At 40.6% G+C, this 26,901-nt stretch overlaps 1 protein-coding gene across 1 annotated transcript; it reads left to right on the top strand.

Annotated features, from left to right (window-relative positions):
- The first annotated feature begins 11,449 nt into the window (after positions 1 to 11,449).
- On the top strand, positions 11,450 to 26,621 carry LOC110627312 (structural maintenance of chromosomes protein 1). The gene is made up of 18 exons (XM_021773577.2): positions 11,450 to 12,161; positions 12,910 to 13,146; positions 13,285 to 13,518; positions 14,775 to 15,013; positions 15,753 to 16,019; positions 16,210 to 16,480; positions 16,677 to 16,801; positions 18,213 to 18,322; positions 18,404 to 18,523; positions 18,594 to 18,733; positions 18,903 to 18,992; positions 19,073 to 19,281; positions 21,820 to 21,989; positions 23,149 to 23,258; positions 23,390 to 23,769; positions 24,916 to 25,167; positions 26,069 to 26,296; positions 26,405 to 26,621. The coding sequence occupies exons 1-18, from the start codon at positions 11,724 to 11,726 to the stop codon at positions 26,451 to 26,453; spliced, it is 3,669 nt and encodes a 1,222-aa protein (XP_021629269.1). The 5' UTR covers positions 11,450 to 11,723; the 3' UTR covers positions 26,454 to 26,621.
- Positions 26,622 to 26,901: the final 280 nt, after the last annotated feature.

Here is a 26,901-nt window from a genome sequence, read left to right as displayed (position 1 = left end):
GTGTTATATACACATATACATATATGACAGGAAGTCCAGGAGCCTTTGACTACGCCCTGGCACAGAGTTACTGGGACTATGTGGTGACAGGTTTACTCTTGATGTGGCTTGTCTGTGATATGGTGCATTCCATGAGATCATATTTTACTGAGATGTTTTACTGTTCTACTCACTGGGCTATAGAGCTCATCCCACTCCCTTAACCCCAGTTTTGCAGGTTCAGTGTACAGTGTACAGGGACAGTCCAGCAGAGTACAGGAAAAGTGAAGAGATCTGTAATAGCTTAGAGTGGACATGTAATATTAAAGAGATGTAATAGTTGTTGCTTGACCTAGACCTAGTGATGTATGTTGTGTACATGATCTGTATATGTATATATATTTTCCTGTATGTGAAAACCAGGCTTAACAGGTATGAGTTAACCCATCTAGAGCAAGCTCTAGCCAGGGATACAGAGTACAGAGTACATGAGTACAGAGTACAGAGATAGTGCATGCACAGGTTGAGCCTTGGTTCAGAAAAGAGTTTTATTTTCACAGAAAATGTATGATCATGTATGAGGTTTACAGGTACATAGAGAGTATAGCAGGCTTGCTACGGGTTCTGGCGGCCTTAAGCCGACCTGAATCCTAGCGCCGGTGACGGTCCATTTTGGGGTCGTTACAGATTGGTATCAGAGCCCTAGGTTCACATGATCGGACCTATAGAGACAGTGTTGGGCTCAGACAGGTTAGAAGTGGTCAAGCACAATAGGAAATCATGTCCACTAGGATAGGGTCTCGAGTCCTATCTGCTATGATATGCCATGAGTGTATGATTGCTATGTGATGTTTATGTGCTAAAATGGTATGTTATATGTTGTGTTTCCAGAGAGTAAAGATGCGAGGAACTCGTCGATCAGCTCGATTGACTGGCAGTCGAAGGGTGGGACCATTCGGCAAGCTGCTGAAACTGCTTTACCCAGGTCGTCTGGCCGGCCTCCTCCTCTGCTTGTTGTCCGGACTCCAGAGAAGTTTTGGGCTGTTGAGGGGTTCGCTCTAACTTCGCCTTTTTCCGCAGAGAAACAAGGAATTTCCACGATGCCCCTGTTGTCCTCTTTTGATATAAATGGGAGTGGCGCCGGCGCTCAGCTTGTTGTTCTTTTTGATGTGAAGTACCAGTATTATTATTCCCTTTGGTGTGAAGTACCAGTATTACGTGAGACTGGGATCTGCTGCACTCAGTCAGGTCTCCAGCGATTTCTTCGAATGTGTACTTCGCGATCTCTTCGGGGCCGTAGCCTCGAAGACTTATGTTTTTCATGTGTGGTGCACGGCCGGCATACAATATCTGAGCTTGTTCGAATGTACCGTGCATCACACTCGGGTAACCGAACGTTTGCCCAGGGGGACAGTGAGAAATGCTTATGGGAATCAACTTGTTCAGTTCCCCTATAATAGCGGGACAGATCTTGGCCTTTTCTGCCAAACTCACATTCCGAGCTGTGAGAATTCCTCCGGGCTGAAGACCAGAGTAGTAGGATAGGTGATAACGATGTAATCGTAGATGATGATGTATGTGGTTATGTAAATCCTTTAAGGATAGTCTTTCATCCCGTAGTGTAGGCCTTTGTAACGTGTTGTAATGTACTTTTCTTTTAATGAAGTTCTTGTTCTGCTCTCATGCTTAAGCTGTTCTTCTTTTATCATGTGTGAAATACTTTAGATTGCTCGCCTTATAATTTTAACCAACTGAGCTCTGTCCTGCTTTTTCCCGAGCTGATCTAACCTATCTGCGAGCTCTGATGAGTTGAACTCCGGATCCACTTAGCCAACTGGGCTTTCAAGTTTCCGAACTGGACTGTCTGACCGACCTGTGAGCTCGGTCTTTACTTCGATGAATTGAGCTTTGAGTCTCCTTCATCCGACCGGGCTCTCAGGTCATGTTGTCCGAGCTGGACTGACCGACCCGAGAGTTCTGTCTTTGCTTAGTGAAATGAGCTCTGAGTTTCCTTTAGCTGGCCGAGCTCCCAAGTCATGCTGTCCGAGCTGGACTAATCCGACCTCTGAGCTCGGTTTCTGATGAGTTAAACTCTAAGCTCTCAGCTCAGTATGGATCCGAGGTATCCTTGTCGTCTCTTTCCGATCTCGTAACCCTTGTTTTAACAACAAGTCAAATCTTATATGTATTCTACGTGATGAGTAGGTCTAACCTTTATCTTGTTTTCATCTGCTTGCATCTTTGAGTTTTTCCTTCTATTTCCTTGATACTTACCACGGATGTGGTGAAGTGATGAATCTTGTGGGTTAAGTTGTCTTGGCTGGAAATCAGGTCCGAACAAGTTGGACTTGCCTGGCCTTTTAAGTGATGGGCTATCATTGTGGACCTGGCCCTTGATAGATGTAGACAAGCCCAGCGATCATCCTTTTGCCCCTTTACCTTCTCTCCAGTTATTACTTAACCGTTGAGAGGGTAAACTTCGAGAGCAATTAATGATCGCGCTGCTCCAAGACAAAACTGTTCAGATCAACGTTCCGTCTCATCATTGCCTTTCATTTCGAATTCTTTCTGTCTTCCGAAGAAATTAGCTCTCTTCTGCTCTCTGTCTCCCTGCAACTCCTTCTGCTTTTCTCACCTTATTGCATTTTCAAGTACGCTTCCTTGTTCTTCCATGGCAAGTTTAAAGCTTCCTGATGTTTTTGACCTTGAGTCGCATATTACACCTTCCAACATAACTAATCACATTTCCCGGAGGCTTTTAGATACTCCGTTGTATCTTATTCGAGCACCTCTTCCAAATGAGAGGATAGTTCTTCCTTACCCTCGCCCTCCTGGTTTGGTGGATCCCCAAGAGGTTCGTAGCATAGTGTTTTTCTTGAAGCAGAGAGAATTTGGTCTACCGTTGCCTTTTACCCCTTTCTTTGTTGAGGTCTTTGAATACTTTGGGGTAACTCCTCGAATGTTATCCCCAAATTCCATTTTATTCATGTCCTGTTTCGAGTCTATCTGTCTAGGTTGGGGTTTCGCACCTACGGCCTGTCTGTTTGTCACTTTTTTCCGCCTGGTTAGGGCGAAGCAAAACTTCTATTACTTTTCCCCCCATAATGGGCTGTCTCTTCTTACGGGCTACAAGGATTCTATAAAGGGATGGGTAGAGAATTTCCTTGTGGCCGAGTTAAAACTAGGGTCCTGCCGATCGTGGGATGTGGACCTAAGGTGGGGGGAGATCTATCCGGGCTGCAATGATCTGCCCGAATTGAGTCTTATTGAGCAGGTCGGGCTGCTTCGGCTGACTTCCGTTGAGAGGAAGTATGATGTCGAGAAGTGTATGTTTGCGTCCAACCTTAGGGATATCCGGGACACGGGTATAGTGCTTTGTCCGGCTATTTTGTTTTTTCTTTGCTCATAACATCAGGAAGTATGCTGACTCTTTATAACTTCGTGTTTCTTGTAGCTTCTGAGGTTAGAATGGATGGCATCAAATTCCCCAAGAATTTTGACCTGTCTCGGGAGAACATGCATGCAATTTTTGACGCCTTTGGGGATGGGCGTTCTGTAACTGAGATTGCTGCAGAGCTGGCTCAGGCCGCTTCCTCTAAGAAGGTCAGCCGACCTCCCGTCAAAGCTTCTTCTCGAACTTCCAAGCCGAGTTCTCGCAGCATCAAATCAGCTCGGCCATCTAGCCATGGTGGGTCGAGCTCAACCTCGACGCCTGCTGAAGGATCTAGATCCATTCCAGCCTCCTCAGAGGTCGTGGGGGGAACTTCCCTAGCTATTGTGGAGCAGACCCAAGCTACTGAACAAGTGGGGCAGGGTGCCGTCCATTCTACTGAGGGGGTGTTAGGGGGGAAATTTAAGTCCCCTGTTGAAGACAAGGAGACCTCTGGGACAGGGATGGAGATCATCCTCCTAGAGGACCAAAGCCCAGAGGTTTCTGGTGAAGGTGCCCCTGCCCCTGTGAGGACTGAGCCTGAGGGATCTGAGGGTGTCCCCTGAAAGACCGGGGGCAAGCGTCCGACCCCTTCTGGAACGCCTGTCCCATCTCCTGCTCGGAAGAAATCCAAGACTGCTGCGGGTCCTTCCCCACCTCTTTCTACCATTGGGAAAGGGAAGGGTGTTTCTTCTGTTCCTTCGTCGTCCCCTACTGACAACATTCTGGACCTGTCAGGCATTTCCTCTGAGTCTCCGGCCTCTGCTGTTGCCGCACTTCTCCGGGAGCGGATGTTCGGCGGGATAACAGAGGCTTCGGATCCTCGTCTTCTGGCCCTGACTGGTCACTTGGCCAGTTCTACCAAGGAGCAGGTGTCCTTCCAATCTCGCTCTCGTGAGGAGCTCGGATCTACGATTGGAGAAATGCTTCTGATGGTAAGTTATTTTGTCTTGCCACTTCTCTTTGAGTTTGCTTTGTTTCTTTTCTTGACAATTGTTCTTCCGTACTAGATGTTAGGCCTGGTTATGGAGGTGGATGCCCGTGACCTCTCTCTCCGGGAGTCCGTGGACCGCCGGATCGAAGAAGCGCGTCGCGATGAAAACCTGACTGCCACCAGCGACGCGAGGGGCCACCTGGCAGCCGCCCGGGAGCAGATCCAATCTCTCCAGGTGGAGTTACATTCTGCGCTGGAAGCCTCTAAAAGAGCTGAGGACAGAGCGGTTGAGGCGGCAGAGCATAGCAAATCCTTGGAATCAGAGCTGTCTCGTACTCGCAGGGTTCTCCAGGAGTCTGATGAGAGGGCAGCTGAAGTGGAAGCTCGTTGTGTAGAGGTTGTAAAACAGCTGTCCTCTATGACAACGGCCCTTCAGGAGAGGGATGAGGCTGTTGGCCAAAAAGCCGAGGTCCAGCGCCAACATGAGGCCTTAAAGGCTGATTTTGAGGGGCTTCAAGCGCACCTGAATGAGGTGAAGGCTCAGAGGGAAAGTGCCCTAGCCCGGGTGGAGGTCCTTGAGCAGGAATTGGGCACAAGTTCTGAACGTATCAAAGATCTGTCTTCATCGGCTGAAGAATTCAACCTTCGCCAACAACAGCTAAAAAATGAAGTCAGGGCTTTGGAACGTAAATGTTTAGCCCTGCTCGAGGTGGTAAAGTGTGCCGAAGGGAAGGCTCAGCTAAAGCGTGAACAGTATATAGCGGAGTATCAGGAGTCTGATGAGCTGAAGGTTAAAATTGATCAGGCCTGTGAAGCTCATCTTCAGGACTACAAAGACTCTTCTGAGTTTGAGGAATTTGTAGCCGAGGCTTGTGAAGAACATCTTGATGAGTATAAAGCTTCTAGTGAGATGAAACAGGCTATCATTGATAAGGCCTACCGCATGTATGTAACTGGCTACAATCGCGGTTTAAGAGAAGCTAGACAGGCTCCTGATATTCCTTTGGCCAAACTTCGTAGGCGCGAAGTGGACTCAGATGGCGAGTCAGTGCTATACGGGGAGGATGATTTCCCTTTGCCCCGAGGAGATTCTCGGAGGAACATAGACCGGCCAGCTGAGTCTTCTTCAGGGGAATCCGAGCTAGGGTCGGAGGAAGATGATCCTGATTCTGAGAAAGAAGGTCTCCTCCCTGGGTCAGAAGTGGCCCCTACCATTAATGTTGAGAGCTCTGGCCGAAGGGACATCGGGCTTCCTTCGGAGGTGACTGTAAATAGAGATAATGCAGGCGAGGGTGTTCTTACTGATGTAAGTCCTTTAAGGACTATTTATCCTCCCACCTCGCCGGAAAGATAATTTGTAACAGTCATTAATGAAATATCAGTTTCCTCTTTTTTTTCATATTTCTTGAAATTTATCTTTTGTATTTGCGATGTAAACTACATATTTTCATTCATAAGCTCTGAATTAATCTGATAGTCTGAGAGATCAAATCTTGTACCTTTTTAATGGCAACTATCATGTCAGTTTTTGGCTTTTAGTCCTTCTTTCTTGGTTGTGACTTCGTATATTTGTTTCAGATAAACTGATTTAGGCTTTGATTATAGCCTTTTTATCCTCCTAAGGATTTCTTCATTTATGAGTCCTTCTATGGAGGGAGCTCGGCCTTTCTCTTTGGCCTTCGTATCTTGATCCTTTAAGGATATGAGTCTATCCGAGCTGAGAGTTCGGTCTTGGGCCTTTGTGAATATCGGTCCGAGCTGGGAGCTCGACCTTGAGTTTTGTAAGAATATAAGTCTATCCGTGCTGGGAGCTCGACCTTTTTTTTTTTTTTTTATAAGTTGTTCCTGTGGAGAAATTTTTCATTTCGGGAGGCTCTTAAGTCCTTCACCGACCTATTTTTGATCCTAGGAGATCTTACGGGATCCTGGTTTTCTTTGGATTTCCGGGACGACCTCGGGGCCTCGCCGGTTGTTTTTGACTTCAGGAGATCTTACGGGATCCTGTTTTTCTTTGGATTTCCGGGACGACCTCGGGGCCTCGCCGGTTGTTTTTGATTTCAAGAGATCTTATGGGATCCTGTTTTTCTTTGAATTTCCGGGACGACCTCGGGGACTCACCGGTTGTTTTTTTGTTTCCAGGAGATCTTACGGGATCCTGTTTTTCTTTGGATTTTCGGGACGACCTCGGGGCCTCGCCGGTTGTTTTTTTGTTTCCAGGAGATCTTACGGGATCCTGTTTTTCTTTGGATTTCCGGGACGACCTCGGGACCTCGCTGGTTGTTTTTTGTTTCCAGGAGATCTTACGGGATCCTGTTTTTCTTTGAATTTCCGGGACGACCTCGGGGCCTCGCCTGTTGTTTTTGACTTCAGGAGATCTTACGGGATCCTGTTTTTCTTTGAATTTCCGGGACGACCTCGGGGCCTCGCCGGTTGTTTTGTTTCCAGGAGATCTTACGGGATCCTGTTTTTCTTTGAATTTCCGGGACGACCTCGGGGCCTCGCCGGTTGTTTTTTGTTTCCAGGAGATCTTACGGGATCCTATTTTTCTTTGAATTTCCGGGACGACCTCGGGGCCTCGCCGGTTGTTTGTACAAAATTCAGGCTCATTGGCCTTACTGTCGCTTCGTCATCTCAGCTGGTTTTGTGCCTAGCTGAGGCCTTGTTTCATGTAGAACGTTATTCATAAAGATAATCACATTGTATAAACAATTTTTATTTTCTCATGTCTGTCAAAATACAACGTTTTTCTTTACGAATATTTCAAGGAAAATACCTTTTTAGGTGCTGGATGTTCCAAGCGTGGGGCTCGGGGTTTCCTTGCATATCTTTGATTCGGTATACCCCGGGCTTAACCACTTTTGTCACCTTGAATGGACCTTCCCAGGTCGGTGCTAGCTTGCCTGCGGCTGCTCTTTTTCCTGTAGCTTCCAGGTTTCTTAAAGTCAGGTCTCCCACCTTCAAGCTTCTTTCTCTGACCTTTTGATTGTAATATCTTGCCGCTCGTTGTTGATAAGCAGCAGTTCGGACTTGGGCTTCTTCCCTAACTTCCTCAAGAGCGTCTAGGTTGCTCCTTAATTTGTCCCCATTAGCGTTCTCACTAACGAATTGAACTCGATGAGTGGAGATCTGCAACTCAACTGGGACTACAGCCTCTGTGCCATAAGCAAGTGCAAACGGGGTTTCTTGAGTGGGCGCTCTGGGAGTAGTTCGGAGTGCCCATAGAGTGCTATTGAGTTCTTCTGCCCAATTCTCCTTTGCGCCATCCAGCCGTTTCTTTAATCCTTGAAGGATAGCTCTATTAGTGACTTCCGTTTGGCCATTAGTCTGAGGGTGAGCCACGGAGGAGAACTTATGCCATATGCCCATGTTCGTCGTAAAGGCTCTGAAAGTGCTGCAGTCAAATTGTCTGCCGTTGTCTGAGATAAGTACTCTTGGTATGCCAAATCTGCAGATGATATGTCCCCATACGAAATCTATCATCTTGCGAGCTGTGATTGTGGCTATTGCTTCTGCCTCTGGCCATTTCGAGAAATATTCCACAGCTACCACTACGAATTTCCTTTGCCCCGTAGTCTTGGGGAAAGGTCCCAGGATGTCAATTCCCCATTGTGAGAAAGGCCATGGACTGGATATGCTTGCTTGAGGAGTGGCAGGGGTCCTGATGGCATTAGCAAATCTCTGACATACGTCACACCTCCGGACAAACTCCTCTGCTTCTTTTTTAACAGTGGGCTAGTAGTATCCTTGCCTGAATATTTTGTTAGCTAATGTCCCTGCTCCCTCGTGAGCCCCACATAGGCCTCTATGTATTTCCTCCATTACCTTTGCAGCTTCTTCCGGACTCACACACCGGAGCCATGGGCTGGACTTCCCTTTTCTGTATAAAGTTCCCCTTATTACTTGGTAATTGGCAGCTCGAGCTGCTATCTTTTTGGCTTCAACTGTATCTTCGGGGAGTTCGCCCTTTTCCAAGTATCTCAGGTATGGAGTCATCCAAGTTGGGCTCTGCTCCACCTGCAGTACTGTGTTTGTCTTCTTGAAAGCAGGTGTGCTGACATGCTGTATGTATACTTCATCAGGGAGCTGCTCTAACTCTTCTTTGGTCAGTCGACTAAGCAGGTCTGCCTCCTCATTTTCATCTCGAGGTATCCTCTGAAATCTCGTAATAACTCCTCGGCTCGTGAGGTCACCAGAACCTTCTTCACCCGAAAATTATGAATGACTGCTTCAATGACAAGCGCGTCATCATGGGGCATCTGAATGCCCTGTGCATCCTCCGAAGAGAAAGCGATGGTCATGGGAGAGTGTTCAACGATCTGCATAACCTCGCCATTGCTGGTCTCCCCTTCCCGGTTTCTCTTCTTTCCTCGACGGTTCATCCGTCCTCCAGTTCCTCCAACAATCATATTAATAGTCCCACTGGACCCATCATTCACTGGTCCAGCTCCAGTTCTCCTGGGCATCTGGGCTGCCGGACCGGGTTGAGGCCTCTGCCCCTCCGGTTTCTTCACAAAATTTTTGAGATGCCCCCTTTTTATCAATCTTTCAATCTCCGCGATTAACTGAAAACAGTTATTTGTATCGTGGCCATGCGTCCGGTGGTATTGACAATACTTGTCAGGATTCCTCTGATCTGCTTCCGACTTCAAAGGTTTGGGCCACTGGAGAAACTCCTTATCCTGGACAGCCATGAGCACCTCGGCTCTGGACGCATTTAATGGAGTCGGTTTCTCCGGGACCCAAGGAGGGAGCACTCTTAGTTCGAGAACCCGAGGAGGAGGAGGCCTTTGATCCCTTCTTTCCCAGGCCTGCTTGTACGGCTCAGGCCTCTTTCCACGCTTCTTCTCGTGTTTCTCCGACCTCCCTTCCTCCGGGGCTTTCTCTTTTCCTTCCACCCCTTTGGCAAATCTACTCGTTACTAAGGCGTCATCCTGCCTTATATACTTTTCCGCCCTCTTCATCAACTCGGCCAGTGAGGTCGGAGGTTTCCTGCTCAGAGAACCAAAGAACTCGGCAGAGGTTGTTCCCTTTTGCATGGCCTCTACCGCCCTTCCTTCGTCAAGCTCGGGAATCTGCAGGGCCTCCGTATTGAAACGGGCGACATACTCTCTGAGGGATTCACCAACTTTTTGTCTCACTGTTTCCAGATAGCTCGTCTTCCTATCTGCTGGCACCCCAGCTACGAACCGGCTAATGAAGCGGGTGGCCAGATCTCCGAAACTTTGAATGCTTCCGGCCTCCAGGCTGTTGAACCATGCCCTCGCTGGTCCCGAGAGCGTTGTTGGGAACACCTTGCACATCAAAGCATCTGACAGAGTTTGCAACTCCATGAAGGTCTTATAGTTCATGACATGCTCTCTCGGGTTACCAGCCCCATTATAGGCCGCCATCGGCGGCATCATAAACTTTTTGGGAACGGTCTCCTGCTGCATTAACTTTGAGAAGGGAGAAGAAGTAGGCAAGGAGGTTTGACTCTGATCTTTCTTACCTAGCTCGGTTAGGAGCTGCTCCTTCAACCTTTTCAGCTTTTGGTTCATTTTCTCGTCTTCCGGGCTGGATCTTTTGCCCAAACTACATTCTTCCTCCTCTGTTTCAGTTCCCGTTTCCCTGGTTGTTTCAGCAGAATAGCCGTTCACCTCTTCATTTTCTATCAACTCTCTTGCCCTTCTCCCATGAATTCGGGCCTTCGGTTCTTCGTCTTCTCTGGCATCGTGGTTGTTAGTTTGGAGGCGGGCAGAGGTAGGTTGGGGTTCATCGGTTCTGGGTTCCTCCACTACTGGGAGTGTGTTTACTGGGGTGCTAAGTCCCCTTTGTTGCATTATCTGCCCCAACCAGTGAGCAGTGGTTTGTAGCTGGAGAGCCATGGTTTGAATGTCTTGGTTAGACAGGATCATGGTGGGAGTATTCCCCGCCAGGCTTGGCGAGGGATTAAGAGAAATAGGTGTTTGGTTATTCAACGTTGTAGGGCTAGAAAAGGAGAACTGCTGCCCATCTTGGGCAGAGCTCAGGTCATTTGGAATATTAAGGTTACTTTCTTGGTGGTTTGCCATCGTGGATCTCAGTGGGTTTTGAAAGTGAAAACTCCGGTGATGAAAAGATCTCCTTCGTTTCCCACAGACGGCGCCAATTGATGATCTGAGATCCAATAGAATAGGGTTTTACAAGGGTTTTTCTATTACAGAATAAGGCTTAAGCTTTCTGAGGAGGGGACTCCTCTTTTATACATTGTCTTGCTTGCTGGTGACGTGTAAAGGTCTCTCCAGAATTGGGCCACGCGTCTCTGCCATGCGGATTCGGAGGTACTGGGGTATCAGCCGCCTGCTCCATGCGTAACGGCCTCTGATTCTCCCCGTGCGTACGTTCGAGCGGATCTGCCAGGTTGTCTGGTGAATATTATTCCGGATCCTGGGCTGGGCTGAGAGTTGGGCCGGATGCTAAGCCTGAGTGGAGAGGGCCTGCTCTGTGCGGGCCGGGTCGGCTTGAGTGAGGAAGATGGGTCGAGCCCGGCCTTGAAGGTTGGATGAGTCAGGCTTGTTATGTATATCAGGTGTGTGGGCCTCTACGTCATGGGCCTTGGGCTGTGGTCAAACCCCTGGTCCGGGGTGAAGGAATCCAGCGGTCATCAACTAGAAATAATTTTTTTTTTTAATTTTTAAATTAATAAATAAAAATTTTCAACGCATGGAGAGAGATCAGCTTAGTTTATTTGCAATGAAAGAATGACTCAAATGAATTTGAAAGCTTAACCCCTTGTAATAAAGATATTTATTATCCAAGAATTCAGGATAATATATTATTTATCATTTATCTCTAATTATAATTATTGATCCTTTCCCTGCTTTCAAAAAAAAAAAATTATTGATACTTTCCGACCAAGCTATTACAATAAAAAAACATAAATTTTATTACAATAAAAGAACAGAAATTTATTAATTAATAGTTGCCGATCTGGCGGTAATAAATTCTAAGTAAAGACGAGATTCAACGATGGAGGATCGGGAGTGCGCATAGCACAAACGAAGCAGATAAGGGAGTGGGCATAGCATAACTGTAATAATTGTTACCTAAAATGAAAAATGAAATAAAATAAATTGTAAAAAAAAACAGCTGCTCCGTTACATTCGGTCCGCTCTCTGTAGTCTCAAGTTCAACTCTCTGCTCCCTCTTAAAACACACACTACTCAAGATTCATCACAAAAAAAAGAAAAAAAAAACTCCCGCTAATTCGCTCACCCAGCAAAACCACTCTTTTGCACTGCAACCAGCGAAGAAATCAACTGTTCTACTCTGTCAAACCCTAGCTTCTTCATCCTTTTTGAATCTTCCCTCCAAAACATTTCGAACTCAAAACCCTAGCTCTCCATCTCTCTCTCCAAAATCATGCCCTCAATGATCTCCTCCGGCAAGATCCTCCAATTAGAGATGGAGAATTTCAAGTCTTACAAGGGTCTCCAAACAATTGGTCCTTTTAAGGACTTCACTGCCATAATTGGCCCCAATGGCGCTGGCAAGTCTAACTTAATGGATGCTATCAGCTTTGTCCTTGGTGTCCGTACGGGACAGCTCCGTGGGGCCCAGCTCAAGGACCTCATCTATGCTTATGACGACCGCGAGAAGGAGCAGAAAGGTCGAAGGGCTTTTGTGCGTTTGGTTTACTTGTTGGCTAATGGGTCGGAGCTTCACTTCACTCGCACCATTACTAGCTCCGGTGGTAGTGAGTACCGGATTGATGGGAAGGTTGTTAATTGGGATGAGTATAATGCGAGGTTAAGGTCTCTGGGGATTCTCGTTAAGGCCAGAAATTTTTTGGTCTTCCAGGTCATTTATTTTGAATGTCTTTGAACTCTTTACTGTTTTTAATTTTAGATAAAGTGTTATTATGGTGCTTTAAGTTGTGGCGGTTTTGACCAAGTTGATTTGGTTCTATACTCGCGGCGCTCTGCTTTCTTGCTCTTTTTTAATTTAATTTTATTTAGTCTTCTTAGTTCTGGGTTCGTCACATTAAATTTGCTATGTTTACTTGATCCTTAATTAGTTAGTGTCTTTTAAGCGGCTTTCTAGACTGCTGTCTTTCGAATGCCACTTCAGTTGATCACCAACTTCCTGTTCATTTTACGTGGGCTTTTTTTTTTTCTTCGTCTTATTCTTCTTCTCTTTTTATTCCTAACATAGTTTGCAGGCACTCTTGAAGTTGCTGTTGTTAATTTTTATTTGGGTACTCTTTGTGAGTATATCCTTTGCTCTTTGCAAATTGGGAGTTTCTTACGCTTTCCCCTATATTAGCGTTTTCAGCCAACTAATTTGTCAATGCAGAATGCTTTTGAGACTCGAATACTATGATCGTTGTCTTACATCTCTTTTCCACTAAAGTAAAAGAATTTAGCTGGTCTTATAACTTGGCCTGACAGAAGCAGTTGTTAAAATATTCATCTGGTAAAATTCAGTAGGTTGTTAACTTGATTTCAAGGTATACCTGAAGTCCTTTATTTAGGCAGGTTGGAGGCTACAATAGTCTAGTTTTCTCAAGTTGGAGCATACATCTGATGAGTACTTAAAATTTATGTAGGGCGATGTGGAGTCCATTGCATCTAAAAACCCCAAAGAATTAACTGCACTGCTTGAGCAGATCTCTGGGTCGGAGGAGCTCAAGAGAGAATATGAGGATCTGGAAGAGAAGAAAGCCAGTGCTGAGGAAAAATCAGCACTGGTTTATCAGAACAAGAGAACAGTAGTTATGGAGAGGAAACAGAAGAAAGAGCAGAAGGAAGAAGCGGAAAAACATCTTCGCTTGCAAGATCAGCTGGTATCCAATATGGAAATTTTCATTTCTTTGAGATCAGATGTCAACATGTCACTGTGAATTATGTTAATACTTAATAGCTTATTGGTCTTCTCATGGAAGTAATTGCTTTCATTTTCCTTGTTTTCTTTTTGTCCACAGAAAGCTTTGAAGAAAGAACACTTCTTATGGCAATTATTTATTATAGATAAGGACATTAAAAAGACAACTGATGACCTTGAAGCTGAAAGGAGAAACAGAGAAGGTGTCATGCAAGAACTAGAGAAGTTTGAACTTGAAGCAAGCAAGAAGAAGAAAGAACAAGTGAAATACTTGAAAGAGATAGCACAATGTGAAAAGAAGATTGCAGAGAAAAGTTCTAAACTTGACAAGAATGTGAGTTTTTCTGCCATTTTGTTGTCTCATAGTCAAGATTTGTTGTTTTTGAATTTCTCTAATGGTTAGGTCTTTAGAGCTTCACACATAGATTTTTCATTTCTGGGGCATGAAATGGACGGTCTTAATCAGGTTGGAAGTCACTTTTATATGAAACACGTGTACTAATTGTCCATGTTTAGACTTCATAAGTATGGAGATTCTCTTGAATGAAGTGGAATGGAGGTAGCTTAACCCAAGTGGGATTAGATTGTAGCTTTATTGAGTTGAATTGGGATTAACAAAAGTGGACTAATATTTGTGTTACCACAGACACAGAGATGAGGCACACACTGTCACATTGTGACAGTATATATATATATATATTTATTTATGTGGTTTGGCTGTAAGATTTATATGCACGAGCAAGACACAATATAAAGGTACCACTATGATGAAAATAGCAAGACATAATTACACAGAAATCTTAAATCCTAATCCCCAGTATGTTTTCCGAATTTTTCACAGTAATGTCGCAATATGCAGAAAATATAGTACTTATATTGGTCTCGGCCTATCAGCCCATGCCCTTTGCTACCACCACAGGCATTAGAAAATATTCCATTCAGGTCACAAAGCAGGACTTTTCTGGCTGAGTCACAATTCAGGTCCATGAAAATATATCCAACTTCAAGCCATCTAAAATAACATTTTTTTTATGGAATGTGAAAAATGATAAGTTTTACACTTGTGAATGTCCCCCAGCACCCAAGCTTTTGGCACTGATTTACTTATGAGTTATGATCGTTAACCCCTAAGAAAGAGGTTTGTCTGGAAGTTGTGGAGATTAGATATCTTGTTATGGAAGAGATTTGGATTACAAGAAACTTTGGGGCATATTTTTATGGAGCTGTTACTTCATCGGTTTTCTCACGTACATAATGGATTATTAAGGATATTTGTTTCTGATTGCTGAAGTTCTTGTTATTGTAATTCTAATCTCGTTACATCATTAATAGATTTGTTATTTAAAATGTCTGCAAGGGTCTAAATGTAATTTATAAAAAAACGTTGTATATATATCCAATATGATAGTCATGTCGTGAATATGGGTTTCTGAATTTGTAATAAATTTCAATGTATTTGTGAATTCTTTTGGGTATTCATATGACCATTATTATTTCTGAACTGTGATTCTCTAGTTCTATTCATTGATTATTTTGAGCCAATAAAAGCTAGTGGTTGGTTTACTTGTTCTGTTATTTTCCTCTTTACAGCAACCTGAACTTGTGAAACTAAATGGGGAAACGTCTCGTATAAATTCAAAAATTAAGAGCAGCCGTAAGGAGCTTGACAAGAAAAGAGAAGAAAGGAGGAAACATTCTGATGAGATAGATGAGCTGCAGAAGGGTATACAGGATCTGGCTGCAAAACTAGAAGATTTGCATGAAAAAAGCCGAGATGGTGGTGAAAAACTCCCCCTAGCTGACAGTCAACTAACTGAATATTTTCGGATGTAAATTTCTTTTAGTTTTAACTCAATGGCCAATGCTTTAACTCTCTGCATACATGTTGCTGGCATATGTTTTTTTCTTTCCTGCCCTTGCTGATCTTTCTCAAATTTGAGTTTTAAGGATTTGCAGACTGCCCTGGCTATTCCTTTGTTATGGAATTTGTGACGTATGGAATTAACATTAACTTGTGTATTAGGGGTAACTAAGAAGTAGCCATGTCTGATTATGTTTGTAAATGCTGTTGGAAGGATTATGTAATATGTATTTGATGCAGTCTGGCAGATTTTTAATGTAGGATTATGTTGATTTAGTTTTTCATTGTAAAATTAAGAAGTTTAGAGTTCTATTATTTATTATTTAGGAATATATCAAGAGTTCTGTTTGATTTAGTATTTTTCCTAGTTAGTGCTGGTTTATATTCTTAATCAGTGTGTTTTTACTTATTTTGGTATTCCAATTTCCAAATTTTACTACTACTAGAAGACTTGGGAAGGGGCCAGTTCTGAACCAGATTGATCCAACCTGGAACTGAATACTGAATCCAGTCAAAACTGGCCTTGAACTGGTCCACTGTATTGGAACCATCTGGTTTGGTTCAAAACTGGATTTTTCCACTTGCAGAACTTAAAAATTAAAAATATTCAATTGTTGGATAGCGTCTTGGCTTCTTGCCCTGTGAAACTTGCTTTTGCATCATAGTTTCCTCTGACCTCCTTCATCATTGGAATTCTAATGCTGCAGTAAGGAGGATGCTGGGATGAAAACTATCAAGCTAAGGGATGAAAAGGAGGTGCTGGACAGGCAACAGCATGCCGATATGGAAGCTCAAAAGAATTTGGAAGAAAACCTCCAACAGTTGATAAATCGAGAACATGAACTGGATGCCCAGGAGGCACAAATGCGAACAAGACAAAAAAAGATTCAAGATACTTCCACAAAGAACAAGAAGGAGCTGGCAGATCTGAAAAAGGAATTGCGAGAGATGCAAGATAAACATCGAGATTCTAGGTATGTAAATTATTTGTTTACTTTGAATGAGTTCATCTCATCTATGTTTGTGTATTGTCTTAGGCTTAGATGCATGTGCTTGTTTGCCATTTAGTTCTCATGTCTTCATCTGGTTAGATATATTTTATGAAACATTTCATTGCTTTTAATACATAAAATGAAAATGACCAGAAATTATTTATGTTATCAGGAATAAATATGAAAATCTGAAGTCTAGAATTGGTGAAGTTGAGATCCAACTACGTGAAGTGAAAGCAGATAGACATGAGAATGAGAGAGATGCTAAGTTGTCTCAAGCAGTTGAGACTCTCAAGCGCTTATTTCCAGGGGTTCATGGTCGGATGACTGGTCTTTGCAGACCTACCCAGAAGAAGTACAATCTTGCTGTTACTGTAGCTATGGGTAAATTCATGGATGCCGTAGTGGTTGAAGATGAAAATACAGGAAAAGAGTGCATTAAGGTAGCGTTTATCGGCTGTTAAATTGCTGCTTATGTTTTAGCATGGTTGTCAAACTTGAGTTAGTCATATCATGCACTTTATTGGTCAAGTTCTGCCATTGTTTTCCCAATTTGTAGCCATAATTTGACTTTTGTTTGTTATAAGGTTACAGCTTCATTGAGGGTATTACCACCATTAATCAAATTGTTTTCTGCAGTATTTGAAAGAGCAAAGGCTTCCTCCTCAGACATTTATACCCCTTCAGTCAGTTCGTGTAAAGCCAATTGTTGAACGTTTGCGTACATTAGGTGGTACTGCAAAGTTGGTGTTTGATGTGATCCAATATCCTTTATAAAATTTGGTTATGTTCATCTTTTAGTGTTGTTAAAATTTAAGTTACTGTGCTTATGCTGTATTATGGAATACTTTGTGCCAAAGTTTGTTTCTGGTGTTTCCTTTAATCTGATTCTCTGTTGTCTTAGTTTGATTAGATCTGAATATCCATCATGATGGTTTTAGATTAAACTTTAGCTCAGCTGGAAGCCTGGAACTACTGTAAGAACAAGTCTGATGTTGGTTCCCTATACCAATCTTAAAATTTTATGAATTTGCCTACAATATAAATTTTGGAAGGGGAAAGGGGAGAGGTTAGGGATTGAACTTCTAACTTTATGCACTATGAGATAGGCACGAGACCTTTGGGCTACTTACCCAGTGGCTGAATCTGCTTGCAGCAGTTGATAACTTGGCATGTGATAATATTGTTTTTTAGATAATTATTTCTAGCCATATATGTGGTCCTGTTGCAATCTTTTGATATGTAATTATCATTTTCTTAGGAAGTTGAAAAGCTAAAAAGTACACCCTCTCAGCTACGCCATAAAAAGTTAAGGAATTTCTTTTTTCCCCTCGCTTGTTCTGGGGAGGGAGTTCTTGTGCTTGAACCCATGAGCTGAGCTCCATATAGAATTACCTCTGGGAGTACCTATTGAATTGATTCCATTTGGTTATGAAACATAAATTTTATGATTTATGCTTCCTTGATACATGGTTGGTTTCTATTAATGGCGTCTACTGTATTTGTAACTTGTGCTTCATTTTTTGTTACAATGGCAAATACCCAAGCAAAGTAGCACTAGCAAAGGTACTTTACACAAAATTCTCTCTTAGTTTAGTCAATTTTGAAACTCATCCAAGTTGATAGGTTTTGATCTAAAAGTTGATAGACTTTAAGCTAAAAGGGATATTGAGATTTAAAACATCTTCTGATTCATATTGTCTTTGATATTGGAAGCATGTTCTCTGTTTTATTGGAGATGGACCAATTCATAGTTCTTTTGTTAATTGCCTAAGTCACACCAAACGAGAAGTTTGCACTCTGACATAATCTGCTTCATTGTTTCTGAGGATAAATTTGTCAATTGTCTTGGTTGGATTTCTGTTGCTCGTCTTTAGGTAAATTTGTTAATTGTCTTGGTTGGATTTGCTGTTGCTAGTCTGAGGTGGATACTATCTGTGAGACTTTGTAGTATATTCTGTTTGCCATGAACCTGTTATCGCTGCAAGGACCCAACTTGATAAGCTTTAAAAATGACCGTAGTTTTTGGTTGATTATGTATTGTTCTGGAAGCTGATATTCATTACTTAATGACTAGAACTATGAAGAAAGTCGAAATTTACATATAAAGTGAATGAAAAGAGGAATTGAAGTGAGAAATAAAAATCCTGCAATTTGTAGACTTAACAATTGCACATTTGATCCTGTCCTGGAGAAAGCAATTCTCTTTGCCGTTGGAAATACTCTAGTTTGCGACGACCTAGATGAAGCGAAGGTTCTTAGCTGGAGTGGGGAAAGGTTCAAAGGTAATTACTATGCTCCAGCTATAATTTGTCTTTTGATCTTGTAATGATTAAATGATATTGAGTTTTTCTATATTATTCTAGTTGTAACTGTTGATGGGATCCTACTCTCAAAGTCTGGCACTATGACTGGTGGTACAAGTGGTGGAATGGAAGCAAGGTCAAAACAATGGGATGATAAAAAGATTGAAGAATCTATTCTGAGTAAACTCTGCAACCTCTCTCTCTCTCTCTCAATCACTAGATTGCAATACTAATTGTTATTTCTCTTTAGAGCTAAAGAAGAAGAAAGAACAGCTTGAAAAAGAATTAGAAGAGCTTGGGTCAATTAGAGAGATGCATCTGAAAGAGTCTGAAGCATCAGGGAAAATTAGTGGACTTGAAAAGAAGATTCAGTATGCTGAGATTGAGAAGGTAGTTATTTTCTTGGTTCGTGTATTGATAACATTTTTCTTCTTCATACAGATAAACTGGTCTCAATCTTCTGGGCTGTTTAAATTGGTTTTAAAAATATACTTACTAAGCATCATTCCTTTTATGTAATCTAGGTTGCTTATTTATGCTTTTGATGATTTTGTTGCAGCGAAGCATTGAGGACAAACTTGAAAACCTGAAAAGGGAAAAGCATATTATTAAAGAGGAAATTGATCGATTGAAACCTGAACTTCAGAAGGTAATGATGGATCATAATTATGTGTCTCATCTTCTTTATTGTGCTGGACCTGCTAATACAACCTTTGATCCTGCTTGCAGGTAAAAGATGCTGTTGATAAGAGGGCCACTGTAATTAGTAAGCTGGAGAAGAGAATTAATGAGATTGTTGACCGAATATACAAAGATTTTAGTAAGACTGTTGGGGTAGCTAATATCCGTGAGTATGAAGAAAACCACGTCAAGGCTGCCCAACATATGGCTGAAGAAAGGCTTAGCTTGAGCAATCAGTTGGCAAAGTTGAAGTACCAGTATGTTCTTTCTTGTTGCCATACTTCATCTATAACCCTTGCAGATGCAGAGACTGTATTTTCTTAGCATGCATGATTATTCTATTATTCTAATAGCTCTTTTATATATATATATACAGACACACACACACACACATATACCGAGTCTACATTTTTGCATGTGTAATCTAGTTGTTTTTCCTTGGCTTATTGTCTCACTCTATACTTTTAGTATCCCAGCTGCCACCCTTAAAGAGTGTAAATGTCTTAATGATTCATCCATATAAAACTGCAGATCCACCATTCAGTTGACACTGATCTCCAAGCTCCCAATGCATCTTAGGGTGTCAATATTTTGACCTAGTTAACCCAATACTATATTTCCTGCCTTTTCTCTCTATCCATCTTAGAGTTGCAATTACCGTTGCTTATAAACTTGATAAATATGATCATGCATTGTATGTGAAATGATTTGCTTAGTTTTAAGCTGCTCTGGGATTTGTATCCATGCGTCATCTATTTATCTCTGTCCTATGAAGGGTAAGGTTCTAAGATTCAGATCAGGTCATGGATAAAGGTGTTTTTGGTTTCTTTCATGAACTGGAGCGAAATCTTGGAATTGCAGATGCCATCTTAAGATTTTAGGGATCCCCACTTATACACGTTGAGATTAAACTAGTTGTGCACCCAGTTGTCTTCTGTTAGTTTCTTCTTGGAGATATTTTCTTTTGGGCATTTGTCAGCAAATATGATGGTTTAGATGAGGCAGATTGTGTGTTATGAGCTAAGCTCTTCTTATCTGATTAAAAATGTATTAGATAAAACCATTTGCTTATGCATTTGTTCCTTGGTGTACACTATGAGCACTGTAACTATGAAGACGGGCAATGAAATGTTAACATCTATTCACACGTTTTAATTTACTTCTAGTGTTTCAGATATTACTTGTTTAGTGAAAATTACCTACAGACACACACATTGGAACATAAGCAAGAGAAAAGAAGCAAACACAAGAATTTATGTGGTTTTGCTAGTGTGACTGCAACCATGGTCCACCAATAACCATCTGCTTTTTCAAATCTGAGGAGAAATTATACAGTGCTATTTATAATAACCTAATTCTTGCGCTCTCAGGATTTCTAATACAAATGGGGTTTACATAATCAACCCCCATAATAAAAAAACCAAAGACTACCAACATTCTTAGGTGCTCCTCTCTTTTGCGGGTTCAGTGAACCAAAAATTTATATAACAAATATGAGCTATAATTCAATAGCACACAACTAACATAAAGTTTGGTTTAATTCCATTCTTCGTGATTATGTGGAATTCAATTAAATTCTAAATATAATTCATTTGAAATAAATTCCATCATTTGGTATGCTACAACTTAAAATGCAGAATTCAATTGAATTCCACCTAAGTCATGTTTGGTATAATTTTATAATTGAAATTCATTTTATTTTATTTCCTGAAGTACCCACAAGGTTAACATTAAAAATTTTAATAATCTACCATATCAAAAAGTTTTATATGTAATAAATTTATAACAATTAACAAACATATATACTTATTAACAATATATTAATAAATTTACAGGTCTTGGAGATTTATTCATAAAATAAATAGTGTTATTACTAAGAGCATAATAAGCTTAAATATTATGAATTAGGAGAAAGTAAAATATTTTATATAGTGGTCTAGATAATAGTATAAATAGAAAGCTAAATTATGGTTTTCATCTTCTTTAACCTATAGAGTTTAATTGAATATAAGAAGATGGATGATGCCATGATGGTGAGGAAATTGTCTGATATGCGCATTTTAGTCCAAACAATATTGTTATGTAAGTTTTGCAGAATTCATTTCAAATTCCATAAAAATTTGATAGGATTTGGTTTTAATTATAACTAGTTCCATGGAATTGAATTCCTAGAATTAAATTCTAATTTCTATTCAAACTAAACACAAAAAACATGGTAGTCAATTGAATTCTACAAAATTGTAAGAACTGAAATTGAACCAAATATAATGACAACACCTATTAAATTATGTAGCCTGTGGGAAATGGATCTTATCCTCTTAATCCCATTTCTGTGATCTTACTTCTTTTGGACATGTTCTTTCTAAATGCTACAAGTTGTTCTTCCAGCAGCTTTTACTGCTGCTTATGTGTTCATTTCAGTTACTATGTGCAAGCACTGGAGCATGATATGTATATTTTAGAATCTAAGGGTGCATAGTTCTCTTTTTCAAGTCTTAATTTCTTGTGCTTAAAGTGGAGGCTCTACACTGTTCTTGTTCTCATACCATATACCAATATGTCACATGATTCTTCAGGAAATTTTACTGGATTAACCGAATGTATGAGGACATTTCTCTTAACATTTTTTTTTTGCCATGTGATATTGGTAAAATGATGCTGAAAACTTGATGCATTATTCTACCTTTGAGATTGACCCTATCTTATTTATAGAACTTGAAAGAATGCCTTCATGCTACTTTACCATTTGTTCTGTATATAATGGTTCTTTCCACCTCCTTTTCTTTTATTTTCAGGTTGGAGTACGAGCAAAAGCGAGACATGGACTCACGAATTAAGAAATTGGAAAGCTCTATCGGTGCTTTAGAAAATGAACTAAAACAAATTCAAAATAAAGACGCTGAAGTCAAGTTAGCAACAGAGAAAGCTGCCGGTGACATAAATAAATGGAAGGAAGAAGTGCGAGGTACGATTTGGTGCTTCGTTTTTTTTTAACTTCCTGGTCTGTGGCTAACATTCAGGCCCATTTTGAAATTTTAAATGAATTTCGATAATTTGCATAAATTAGTTATTCTGATTAAGCAATGCACACTCTGCATTGGACATAGAACAATGAGCTAAAAAGTTCACCCTGTGTGCTCTATGGTTGTATGATAAATGTCTGTAATAATTTAATGGCATCAACATTATACATTTGGATTCCTCAGTTGACTAGAGTTTGTGTACCAAGTTGTTCTTTAGAATGCACAAGGATCAAGACTAGGAAAGAATTTTAGAAAATTATGGTTTGTAACTTGTATAGATATTCACAATAATTTCTGCATGATTTGGAATCAATAAGCATAGTATTAGCATGTCAAAATAAAAAATATGCATTAAATGCTCAAGGAGACAAGGGAGAATTCATTACAAGCAGTCGGAAGCAACAGAAAACAAATTCTCTATTGTTACATAAAAGATGCATAATATTTTTTTAAAAAATGCATCACTAGTCATGACCAATACCGTGATTTTTCCAAATGCATTTTTAAATGTGAAACAAAAGGGCCCCTAACATTGTTCTATATATTTTTATGAGTATCTTAGATATCCTTTCATTTCTTTTAGTTTTCCCTAATCATAAGCTATTTCTAAGAAACATTGGTGAATATACAAGCTAAATTAATGGTAAAAGTGTAAAATTTTTTGTCCAGTTTTAGCTAGAAGGGCATGTGGAAAATAGAAAGAAGAAAAAGGATTATCTACCCAACTGCAACTTCTTTGAAATTGTGTTAGAAACTTGATTCGTTTTACTTAAAGACAACTTTTGGAAATTTAAAAGAAGAAACATCTATTCTGAAAAGAACCCATGGGTGTTAAATAAGAAATTTGATTGTCCTTTCCCTCTCTCTCTCATTTTTTCTTTTGGGTTTCAGCATAGGTTTATTCAATCAAATCAGAGTAATTTGATTGTACATGATAGCTTCTGATTGAGTCTTGTGATAAATGAGAATCATGTAAAATTATTCCCAGATCAGTGAGAGACTGAGATTTCGCACTGGTATCTTGGGATGTCTCAGAATGTTCAATGTTATTTTTGTTCATTTTTTTCCTCGTATTTAAGTAGATAACTTTTCCTTCTATAGAGTGGAAATCCAAGTCAGAGGAGTGCGAGAAGGAGATGCTTGAATGGAAGAAGCAAGCTTCTGCAGCTGCAACAAGCATATCAAAACTTAACCGTCAAATAAACTCTAAGGTCTCAAAGTGGTTTCTTTCTTTTCTGAAATCTCCTTAGTGCAAGTTTCTACATGGGTGGCAAGGAAGAAAAGACAACTAAATTATAACCTACTGAATTAATGCTGACACTTTTTTTCCTTTGTTTTACAGGAGGGACAGATTGAGCAACTATTGTCTCGGAAGCAGGATATTGTGGAGAAGTGTGAATTAGAACACATAAGCCTTCCTACTATTTCAGACCCAATGGAAATTGACTCTGAGATCCCTGGCCCATATTTTGATTTTAGTGAGCTGAATAGATCTCTTATTCAGGACAGGAGACCTTCTGACCGAGAAAAAATCGAGGCAGATTTTAAGCAAAAAATGGATGCTATAATGTCAGAAATTGAAAAAACAGCGCCAAATTTGAAGGCTCTGGATCAGTATGAGGCTTTGCTAGAGAAGGAAAGAGCAGTGACCGAAGAATTTGAAGCAGCCAGAAAGGAGGAGAAGCAAGTAGCTGATGCTTACAATTCAGTTAAGCAGAGAAGGTACTAGTTAATATCATTCTGTTCTGCAACAAGTTACTGGATAAATATTAATGAAGGAAAATATTATTAAAAAAAAATGCAACTATTTTTCTGATTGACTAATTTTTGGGGAGTAAGATGTACATAACACTTGCCTCCTCCTCCCCCTCTCCCCCTCCACCCCAACCTAATAGCATCCATGAATCCTCATTGCTATCCATTTGGCACCATTGATGCTGTTTCTTTTTAAGGAGCTATTTTGTTCTCCTAGTAAATGAAAGATATCACTTACAAGTCGGAAAATATACCACTGTGTGCTTGTGTATTTTGATCTTTTCAGCACAAAAACAAAAGCATAACTGTGTTTCAACATTATGGAATTGGTGAATTATATGGGTCATCATGTGCTTTTTGTCTCTCTCTCACTCTCTATCTCTGTCTCTTTCCCCATTGTCGTGACCATCTGTATTGTTATTATTGTTGTCACCATGGGCCAGATATCTTTCGGTGCATTTACTGCAGGGAGTAGAGAGGAGTTTATTGATCTTGTTCTTGTTTTTCTTGCCCAGAAAGTTCTCTCTCTCTCTCTCCTATTGGGGTGATTCGTGGCCCAAAAGAAAATTGTCTAGGTAACTTGATGAAACGAGTACTTTGCTGGGATAAATACCTTCTTTATTGTGATCGGGCTAAAACTCCTTGGAATAGTTCAAATGCTTGTGGAGAATGTAGAAAGTGTTAAGTTTAAGAAGCCCTGGGATGCAATCCCTTTGGCTAATTCTTGGCCAATTAGTTAGGAGAGTGAGATTTAGGGCTTTTGAGAATGTAGAAACTCGGTCAATGGATGTAAGCAAAGAGAATTGGCTAACGGGCATAGAATCTTCATTTAGATAATCAAGAAATCTTTAGTAGAACATTTGGTTCTCACGTGCTTGATTCGTGTACTTCACTAAGAAGACAAGTATACACCTGTAACATTTAATTTAGATGCATGTCACACTTTCTGATGTATTAATATGCATGTATACATATTATATATGTATATTTTGCCACTGCATCCACCTGTTTGTGCATATTTATCTTTGTTCATTGTCTTGTTGGTCAGAATAACAAAATCAACTGGTAATGTTGTTTTATCATTGATGCTATGACTCATTTTGGTTTTTGCAGATACGAGTTGTTTATGGAAGCTTTTAACCACATATCAAATAACATTGACAAGATATATAAACAACTGACAAAGAGTAACACACATCCACTTGGTGGTACGGCATATCTGAACTTAGAAAATGAGGATGACCCCTTCTTACATGGCATCAAATACACTGCTATGCCCCCAACAAAGCGTTTCCGTGATATGGAACAGCTGTCTGGTGGGGAGAAGACTGTTGCAGCACTGGCATTGCTCTTTTCTATCCACAGGTATGTCCTCATGAGTAGAAGAACTGCTTGTTTAATGAGTTATGAGTTCTTCTAGGAAGCAGAACAAGGTTGTGCTAGATTTTGGCCCATCATGGAAATGTCAGTACCAGCTTTATATATTAGAGTCCGTGGGAACCATTTTGGAGAGATCATGGATTGAGGCCTAAATGAGGTCAATGTGCAAACTTCCTGGTAGCTAAAGCTGCAATGGGATTCACATACAAATGCACCATGGTCTCAAATATGAGACATTCAAATCAAGCAACACTTCCCTTTTAATGAAAACGTTTAATGATCCAAAGTCAATATTTAAACCCTATGCTCTAAACCGTACATGTCCACACTGTCATGTGGAGTCCTAGCTATGGGGTTACCACTATGTAATGCATCGGAGCTCAGCAGCTGCGACTTTTATATATTTTTAATAACCAGGATTTTATAATGACAGTTCATGTTCTTTTTTGTACTGCCTTTATTGCAAATGGTGATGGATTCTTTTTTATGCTTGTCATCATTTGGCCTCTTTCTAGTAATTAAAATTATATGCTACCACCATATTGTATTTGCAGGCAACAGTGTTCTTTGAACTCGTATATTACCTTCACAACCAACTTAATTTGATATATTCTCCTCGTTGCAAAGTCTAATTTTGTTTCTCCTGCTTTTTCTTGGCTTCAATTGCCACATGAGTTTTCTTCCACTGAGCTTAGTAGTCTTTGCCTGATCAAATGCACTTTGGTTTATATATGCATCCGTGTATTGCTAATATTTCTTAAATTAGATAATTTGAGACGCAGTCAATCTAGTTTGGGATCAGGAAGGATGGAAGTTTTTATTTGGAGGAAAAAAATTGTAGCGATTTTGATTTCCACTAATTGTTGCATTTTGTGAGTGGTTTCAGTTATAGACCGTCGCCGTTTTTCATCCTGGATGAAGTTGATGCTGCATTGGATAATTTAAATGTTGCAAAGGTTGCTGGATTTATTCGCTCAAAATCTTGTGATGGAGGCCGAAGTATTCAGGATGCTGAAGGTGGCAGCGGTTTTCAGAGCATTGTGATCTCTCTGAAGGACAGCTTCTACGACAAGGCTGAAGCTCTGGTTGGGGTTTACAGGGACTCCGAGCGGAGGTGAATAAATATTTTTCTCATATAATTCTTTTATTGCGTTTGGACATGCAGTTATATTATGCTGTCTTTTACAATATCAATATATGATAATTAATATTTCTTTTGCAGCTGCTCAAGAACTCTGACATTTGATTTGACTGGATACCGAGCATCTTGAGACTCTAATTGCAGATGACAGCTAGTTAATTTCTTTGTTCTGTGAATATCTTAGTGGCTAACATCCCTGCAATTAGAGCATGTAAATACGAAACGATTGTTGTATAAAGCATGTTACATGACTTTCTAGGCAGTCTGATAATTGTATTAGATAAACATATTCTCTCTCTCACTCTCTCTCTTACTTTGAACCCTGATTTCTTTTTTTTTTTTTGTTTTTTAATTTAGCTCAGATTGAGACTCAATATTGATACCTTATAATCGAACTAAAAGCTCGTGGGCGATGCGCTCTTTAATTATTGTGTATTGTCACAGCAGGATAAACAAATGCCACTGCTGCTAATTTCAATGGGTGAAAATTTGTCTATTGGGTTTCATTGGCCTGTACATACAGATTGGAAATTGTTGATGTATATGTAAATTAAAGTAGTAAATGATTAGGTAGGAGA

The sequence above is a fragment of the Manihot esculenta genome, chromosome 12 (genome assembly GCF_001659605.2).
Source record: "Manihot esculenta cultivar AM560-2 chromosome 12, M.esculenta_v8, whole genome shotgun sequence".
Taxonomy (NCBI): domain Eukaryota; kingdom Viridiplantae; phylum Streptophyta; class Magnoliopsida; order Malpighiales; family Euphorbiaceae; genus Manihot; species Manihot esculenta.
The sequence above is the reverse complement of the archived record's forward strand: the minus strand, read 5'-3'. Positions and strand labels throughout refer to the sequence as shown.